This window comes from Diabrotica virgifera, chromosome 2 (assembly GCF_917563875.1).
Source record: "Diabrotica virgifera virgifera chromosome 2, PGI_DIABVI_V3a".
Lineage (NCBI taxonomy): Eukaryota > Metazoa > Arthropoda > Insecta > Coleoptera > Chrysomelidae > Diabrotica > Diabrotica virgifera.
Genome location: NC_065444.1, coordinates 29,098,727 through 29,107,751, shown reverse-complemented (window position 1 = coordinate 29,107,751; position 9,025 = coordinate 29,098,727). Strand labels below are relative to the sequence as shown.

Genomic DNA, 9,025 nt, shown 5'->3' with positions numbered 1-9,025 from the left:
TTTTGCGGTTAAGTTCATTAATAAGTACTAAGCTAAAATTTTATATGCATATTAAAAAAATGTAGGCGTAGGGTTGTACAGAAACCCCAAACAGATAAAATATCCTGTCACGAGGATTATTTTTCCACAATTCAGTGGAATTTAGAATTCACAATTAATGAATCATTTTGATATGTATCGTTGATCGATTAAAAACTTCTAATTATAAGAATTTTAAAACCGACTTAAATTGCTTTAAGCAAAATTTATTGTATTTTTAATTTATTAAAAAAGACAAAAAATCATAAAAACGTATTCTTTAGTACAACTACCAATTTAAAACATCTTTCGCGAGATAAGGCCTTGTAACATGTCAAAACTATTGCCATCGGGATGGATTGTACTGATCTCGCCTTCGCAGTTTCTAACTTTTAAAAATCCAAAATCATCGATACCGACTATATGCATTTTTTCGCTTTCGTCCTTTGACACTTGTACAGTCACATCACTATTACTGAAAAAGAAGAGTTATGTTATAATATGATAAATACAACATTTAATATTAATACTTTAAAATACTTATATTCAGACTGTTTAGATTCAAACTGGATAATAATATGGTACATTCCATGGCAAATCACTCAGGCAAAAACTTCTCCGGATCTCTGATTTTTCTGAAACTTGGTGTATAGCTTCTGCGGGACGTAAAAATAAGATATTTAAGGTTAAAAATCTTTTTCTTCTTTTTTTTTCTCAAAACGTTATTTTATGCGATTTTACAGTGATTTGGTGTTTATTTAATTTAAGCAAATTTGCATTTTCTATCGTAAAGTATGAATGTAAAAAATAATATTTTAATAGAAGGGACTCAAAAATGTCATTATATGGCATTATAACAAGTTATTTTGATTCAAAACAAGTTTCTGATCAAATGTTATAGTATAGAAAACGTTAAAATACTGTTTTTTACATTTTCCTCCATTCCCAAAATACATCATAATGGATTTGGCTGAAAATTTGCCCACAGATAGCCAAAATATAGGACTTGAAGGATTTGAATTATATTACAATAACAAAAAAGTTGCATGCAATAATATCAGACTTAACAGTATATTAGTGCAGTCGGGATAGCATTTGTCCTTGCATGCCGAGCTGCCCAAAATTTTATTTTTCTAATCTTTAGAGGGGTCAATAGTAGCCTAAATTTAAAATCGCGAATGAATTCCTCCGTTATGTAAGCCACCATCTTGATTTTAAAGGAGAACCGTTTTTGCTCAATATCTCCGCCATTTTTAACTTTTCGACAAAAATGGTAGGAACTTAAATTGTTGCAAATAAGTCGTATTTACAATTATTACAATTTCTTTTTAACAATTTTTGTCGTGAGGTCGATATTTTGTTAATTGTACTTACAGTAGACACCTATATTTTTGACTATGATATTGCATTTAACTTTTTTAGTATTGTAATATAATTCAAATCCTTCTAACCACTTAATATCCTATGCTTTGGCTATCTGTGGTAAAATTTTCAGCCAAATCGATTATGATGTATTTTGGGAATGGAGGAAAATATAAAAAACGGTATTTTAACGTTTTCTACACTATAAAATCTGATCAAAAACTTGTTTTGAATCAAAATAACTTGTTATAATACCATATAATGAAATTTTTGAATCCCATCTATTAAAATATTATGTTTTCTATTGATACTTTACGATAAAAAATGCAAATTTGTTTGAATAAATACCAAACCACTGTAAAATCGCTTAAAATAACATTTTGAGAAAAAAAGAAGAAGAAAAAGAAGACAATTCGACCTTAAATGTTTTATTTCTACATCCCGCAGATGCTATATATCAATTTTCAGACAAATCGGAGATTCAAAAGATTTTTTGATCCAAATTTGACCCATATAAATTCGTTAAATGACAACGCTGCGCGATAGACGTAAACATTGCATTCTTCTTCTTCTTTTGGTGCCTATTCGTTTCGAATATTGGCGATCATTCTGGCTATAATTATTTTATTAACTGATGCTTTAAATAGATTGGTTATTGTTATGGAGAACCATTTCCTCAGGTTCTTTAACCATGAACTCTTGAAGGATTACTTTCAGTAATCTGTATTTAGTGCCGTTTCTCATCATGTGTCCGAGATTTTCTAACTTTCTTCTTTTAATTGTATACAATCACCTCTCTTTCTTTCCCCATTCTTCGTAGAACGGTCTCGTTGGTTATCTTGTCCATCCATGATATCCTTAGGATTCGCCTGTATAGCCCACATCTCGAAGGCTTCAAGTTTTTTCTCCATCGCTTCAGTGAGTGTCCCGGATTCAACTCCGAAATATAATATTGAGCAGATATAACATCGTAGGAACCTTACTTATTTTACATATCTCCAGATTAAGGTTCTGGCTTTTGAAGAGTTAGGCCATGTTATTGAATGCACTCCTATCCTTCTGTATTCTACATTTTATTTCTTGTGAGTCATCGCATTGTTCGTTTACTATTGTTCCAAGATAGGTATACTGTTTTACTCGGTCCACTGATGTATTCTTGATAAGCAGTTGGACGTGTCTAATTTTGTTTTTGCTGATGACCATAAATTTGGTTTTTGATATGTTTACTTGTAGTCCAAATCGTTCACTTACTCCATTTACTTTGTTTATTAGTTGCTGTAAACTGTTAAAACTGTCTGCAAAAATAACGGTGTCGTCTGCATAGCGGATGCTGTTTAGGCAATCTCCATTTAGGAGTACTTCATGTTCGCAATTTCCCAAGGCTTCATTAAATATTTCCTCTGAATATAGGTTAAACAATATCGGTGAAGTATACATCCTTGTCTAACGCCTCGCAGAATCTGGATCGCTTCCGTCGGTTCATCTCTAAGATTTATTTTTATTGTGGCTGATTGGTTCCAGTATAAATTACGCGTGCATCCATCATTTGTCGTTGTTCAACTGTATCAAATGCTTTTTGGTAGTCCACAAAGCAAGTGTAAATATCGCAATCTCTTCATCTTTGGAATAATACCTGTAGATAAACAGTGTATCTCTTGTACCTACGCCTTCCATGTATTCAAACTGTGTGTCTTGTATTCTCTCTTCGCATAACTTTTATATTCTGCGCATAATTTACATGCATAATCGTTTAAATTATTCATTAATTTAATTAATGGGATTTTTTTTTCACTAACTATGTATTCAGTGATTACAATAATTTACATAATATGCAATAAAAACTAATAATCGGAACGAGTAGATAAATTTTGAGCATCTTTAAGAAATTAAAATACAATTATAGTATACAGCAATATTCCCGATTTTGTCTCTTACATCTAATCAAAATGTAAATAGTCCGTATATGTGTTTAATACAGAAGTTTACTTACTTATGTAACCAGTATTCATAATAGAGGTCGAAAAAGTCATCCATGTTTCCTTTTTGTATGGCATGAAGTAGTTTTTCAAATTCATTAAATACCGAGGCAAAATATATTTCATATGATATAGGTTTCAGATTAGTTCCTTTAGCTTCATTTCTTTTTCTGATCAGATCGTTTATACATGTTGTTGGATTAGCATTATCCAAATTTACGCCACAACCTAAAAGACATTACACAGATATTTAAAATACACCAAAAGTAGATATTCTTTCTTTATTTAAAGCATTAAAAATGTAGCCCGTATAAAGCTACTAGACAAAAAAAAATATAAACATCATATTTTTCGTATCCCTTACGTACTGTTTTTGGTTCCGAACATCTACCAAACCTTTAAATATAACAGTCCAGTCATCAGATATTTGACATTTAAAGCAGAAAACTGACGGACCGTGGCACTACATTCTGAGTGAAACAGAAAAATGTAACAGAAAAGGATAAAAACCGAAGACGGGATTCAACCCAACGTGAAAAAGATTAAACGCAACGTGAAATAGAGAAATTTCTGTCAAAATTTGGTATTTATGACCCTTAAGATAACACTAAATGCTAAAATTTATTGTCCTGTGAAAAGAAACACGCTTCAAGATCTGTCAACTGGCCAACCGAGGGTACGATCGGTGTCGTGGTAATTTTAGGGTCAAACTACGTTTTGTTTTAATTTTTATCATTGTGAGAATTAACCAACCTACTAATATTTTTACGGCCACCACTGAGGGGGGTAAATTTTTTGGTTGTCTTTATTCTTCGAGACATATGCTTTGACCCATTTTATCACAAAGTAAATATCACTAATTTTACCGTCTATTAGGGTGGTAACTTCGTTCTCTTTCTTTTTTACTATTATATAGGTATATTATATCTCTCTTTGCCGACGTTTAAATTTTTAAACACTTGAAGCTCGCATCAACACGCACTTCAACCTCGTCGTGAGATTTCTGCTTAAAAACGAACGAGCCAGTTGAATGTTGCTGAGAATGTCAATTTTATAATCCCAAAATAGGTGCAAAAAAGTATTTAAGTTAAAAATTTAATAAAACATGGAAAAAGATTCAAGCGAAACTTTGTAAATGGCAACACTGGCAATACTGCGTGATTTAATCGTCCAATTAGAAGCTTTTAGTACAGTTTCGTGGGACTTCCAATTGGTGACTTCAGGTAGTTGTAATTGTTACTAAGGTGATATTTTTTAATTGTCGGAGAGGAACACAGCAACAGAAGATAAATGGCTTCCAGAAACGCAAAACGTGTTGAATCGTTACCAGTAAAGAGTGCCATAGTCCAGGAACTGAAGCTTTTCACCTCGCATTTTTACAGAATGGGTCGATTTGCTTGAAAATTTAAAGATAAGTAGTGGATGGTCCAAGGATCAAAATATATATGATGGCAAAAGGCGCTTTTACCATGGGGGTGGTTGCCACCCCATCTAGAGGGTGAAAAATTTTTATTACATTTTGACCGCAAAAGTTGATAAAGACGTTCATTTTAAGCAAAAAATGTTCTATACATTTTTTTGATAGAATTAATAGTTTTCGATTTATTCGCTATCGAAAGTGTTAGTTTTATATCGAAAAAATCAATGTTTTTCGATATTATACTCATTTACGATTCACTCAATTTTTGTCGTAGAAAAAAGTTTTTTAAACCAAATTCTCAAGAATTAAATAACCTACAATTTCATATTTAAACATTTTTTCGTATCTCTGATGCTAATCTTTCTATTCTGAAGAAAATGGCGTTTTTTACAAAACTACAAAAATTCGTTATTCGTTGTTAACTCCAGTTTTTTAAAAACTAATCATTATAAGCCAGACAAACTTCTGAAATCTATTAAAAATGCATAAATAAAGAAGAATAGATAAGGCCAAGGACTAAAAACATCGCTAACTTACATTATTATGCTTCCAATTGGAATTCTCCTTTTTTTTCAAAAAAATATATTGATTTTTTAACCGTAGCTTTTTTGTTTTTTACTCTAGAAAGTTTATTAAAAAAGAATTTTGTAGGTTTTTATAAGCTCTATAAGGATATTAATAATAAATCCTTTTAAAATACTCAGTCGCAAAAACAGGTGACTTTGAAAGGGTTGGTAAAGGTGGTTTTTGCATGTTATTATACGTTTTAACTGTCAATAGCCCACTCAATTTTTACCATGAAAAAATTTTTTTTACACCGTCTTCTTGAAAGTTAAATAATCTACAATTTTTTATTTAAATATTTTTTTGTATCTCTGATGATAATCTTTCTATTACGAAGAAAAGGGCATTTTTTGCCAAACTACAAAAATTCGTCATTCGCTTTTAACTCCATTTTTTTTAAACTAATTATTATAAGCCGGTCAAACCTCTTGAACCTATTAATAATATATAAATAAAGAAGACCAAATAAGGTTAATGACTAATTTTAATTTGGGTGGTGAGTAGGGTGAAGTTTCCGATCACTTTTTCGCTGAAAAAAATAGGGACTGACATTCTTTTTATTATAAGTCACTTAATTTTTGAGCTAGAGACTACTTTTTTATTTCAGGAGATAGATATTTCTAAATTCTTCAAATTAGTTTAAACAAGTTATCCTCGAAAAATGCATAGTTTTCTCGTTTTTTGACTTTGAAAATACAATATTTAGCATTTGACGAGGAAGAGCTAATATATAATAAAGTATAGCTCGATTACTATTGGTCTTAAAGAAAATTAAAAAAACCGTTTTGTTTATTTTTTAAAGGTACATTTTTGTTAAGTAAAGTTCTTTTGATAAAACGAAAACTTTTTGAGTTATTAGCAGAAAACTGACTAAAAACATTGATTTTTCCGCTATAAAACTAAGACTTTCGATAGCGAATAAATCGAAAACTATTAATTTTATCAAAAAAATGTATGGAACGTTCTTTGCTTAAAATGAACGTTTTTACCAACTTTTGCGATTAAAATAAAATAAAAAATGTCCACCCCCGAAATGGGGTGGCAACCACCTCCATGGTAAAAGCGCCTTTCGGCATGATATAGATTTTGATCCTTGGACTATCCACTACATATTCTCAAATTTTCAAGCAAATCGATCCATTCTGTAAAAATTGCGAGGTTTTGTCCTATTTTAAGCTTCATTACTTGGACTACCAAAGCAATTACCCATCGTGTAGGCGCGTTCCAAGTGACATGAAAACCGTCCTTCGTACTGCCCTCGTCATGCGCATTATAAAAAATGCGTTCCAAGCGAACATGAACGATGATTCGTATCGTACACTGTGCTGTTCCAAGCGATCCATGTACCGTTTCGAAATCGGTAACTGAACGGTCCTTTTGATACATGCCTTCACGCATAAAATATTTGTACTGACTTACGGAGTTAGGATTGTTTTCATTTTTACTGGTCACTGCTATGAGATCAGCTGATGATTCAATAATAGAACAATCCACAATCTACGCTATTAGTACCTGTGAATCTTGATTTCCGCTTAAATAATTATTAATTCTTTTTTTCAAATTAATCTTAAAAATATGGATAATTTATTTTTTTTTTCATAGAAGACAGCGATTTTATGTCAGATATCGATTCTGAGGAAGATTTTGAAGTTGAACTGATTTATGAACATGTCAGAAATATTAATTTCTAACCATCTATAGCAAGCTACTAGTGGTACTGTGGTACTCGTACTAAAAATGGCTCAGGCGCAACTCGAACTTGAAATGGTACAAACATACGTTCCAAGAGGGTTACGTACCGGTAATCGGTTCGGGATCGAAAGAAAACCGTTCAAGGGCGATTCTGCGCATTAAAACAGTCCAATCGATTTCGTGACGGTTCAAGGGATCGTACAAATGTGTTGTCTTGGAACGAACCTAGTTACACATATCAAATAAACAGCAAACAAATTGGGAGTTGGCACCACAAAATCAGGCGTATTAAAGTTGGTAAATATTATCATAGCAATGGAACAACATAATCAGCAAAAAGAACTGTCAATCAGAAGAAAGTTGTGTGAAAAATGATTGCGAGCAAGAATCCCTAAAAGAAGCCATTCTTGATCAAACAAACATATCCAAAATGCATTGATTGGTCTTTGACACACAGAGGGTAGACAGAACGCAGTCGAGTGATGTAGTTTGGGAGTGATAAAACCAGAATCTCGATATTGTAATGGAGTTATGACATGTGCTTGTATGACCACTAACGTAGGTGGAATATGATAGAAAACACAAAAAATCGCCGATATAATTTAATTAAATTATGAATTTTAAATGCCATTAGTGTCAAAATTTCATAAATGTCAATAGGGCTTTTCATTCGCAGTCATTTGTTTCGAGCTTCTGTCATGTAGTATAATCAAAGATCTTACACACATAGATTTGGCCAACTCGAAAAAATAGCGTAACGCGGAGCAGTTCGGGTCGGTGGTCTATCTATCTCCCTCTACCGGCGCTTAGTTTTCTCTCTCTAGCATATGATGGCCGCCGCCTGTGTGTCACTGTCGTTCCGTTACTCCCACCTCTTGGTAGATACGCTCACACTCGCACGACAGACAAAGATAGCTAAACCACCGTACTTGATATCGACGTTACACTCCGATGCATTGAGTGGCATATCCCTAGCCAAGTCTATTTTCTTTACATGTATCTGAGTATAATCCGTGTATATTAATATTATACACTAATTATACAACATATGACAGAAGCTCGAAACAAATGACAATCGATGAAAGGCCCTATAGTGTCAAAATGTTATAATTTAGTAAAGTAAACTTGCCTGTGGTTGGACCAATTACAAACAAGCATTACGGTTCGGTAAATTTCAATTACTCCCCTTATTTAAAAAACGAGGTATACTTAAAATTAAGATAGTTGCAAACACATACCCACATTTTTCATACTAAATCGACTCGCGTAACTAACTAATATTTGTAGTACTGAAATCAGTACTGAAAGGAGTATAATGGCAAGCGGACCTTAGTTTATAACATTTAACTAATTTTACATATTTCAAAGTACAGTGGAACCTCGATAACTCGGATTAATCGGGACCACGGCCGATTCGGGTTATCGAAAATCCGGGTTAGCCAGAGAATATGGTAAAAATTAATAAAAAACGCTACTCTTACAGATAAACTCCGTTATAATTGAAATAAGACTATACTATACTAAATTTACAATTAAGATGCAGTAGAAATAAACAAGCCAAGACACGTTAAATGCTACTAGGAGCTAGGAGCACTCCCGAATCATAGTTCGTTTACAATGTATATTGTACATTGTAAATCCCAAATCATGATTTCTAAAGTTTACACATTTTAAATTAAGATTCGGGGGTGCTTCTAGTGGCATTTAACATGTCTTGGTTTATTTCTACTGCATCTTGATTGTAAATTTAGTATACACACAATACGATCACAATCGGAACAATGTTATGTTATTTAAGAACAGTGGAGACTAAGCAGCGAACTGTCAATAGGGCTTTTCATTCACAGTCATTTGTTTCGAGCTTCTGTTAAATGTCGTATAATCCGTGTATATTAATATTATACACAGATTATACAACATATGACATAAGCTCGAAACAAATGACAATCGATAAAAAGCCCTATACGGATGAAATGGCTCCGTCCCATTCAAA

General features: G+C 32.5%; 1 protein-coding gene across 2 annotated transcripts in view; it reads right to left on the bottom strand.

Moving 5' to 3' along the window:
* Positions 1–229: 229 nt before the first annotated feature.
* Positions 230–9,025, bottom strand: part of LOC126880020 (biotin--protein ligase) — a 223,977-nt gene continuing 215,181 nt past the window's right edge. For both annotated transcript variants that reach the window (XM_050643543.1, XM_050643544.1), the window contains exons 10-11: positions 3,371–3,584; positions 230–493 (exon numbers count right to left, since the gene is read on the bottom strand). In XM_050643543.1, the coding sequence (XP_050499500.1) occupies positions 316–493; positions 3,371–3,584 (392 nt within the window). In that variant the 3' untranslated portion in view covers positions 230–315. The remainder of the gene's footprint in view (positions 494–3,370; positions 3,585–9,025) is intronic.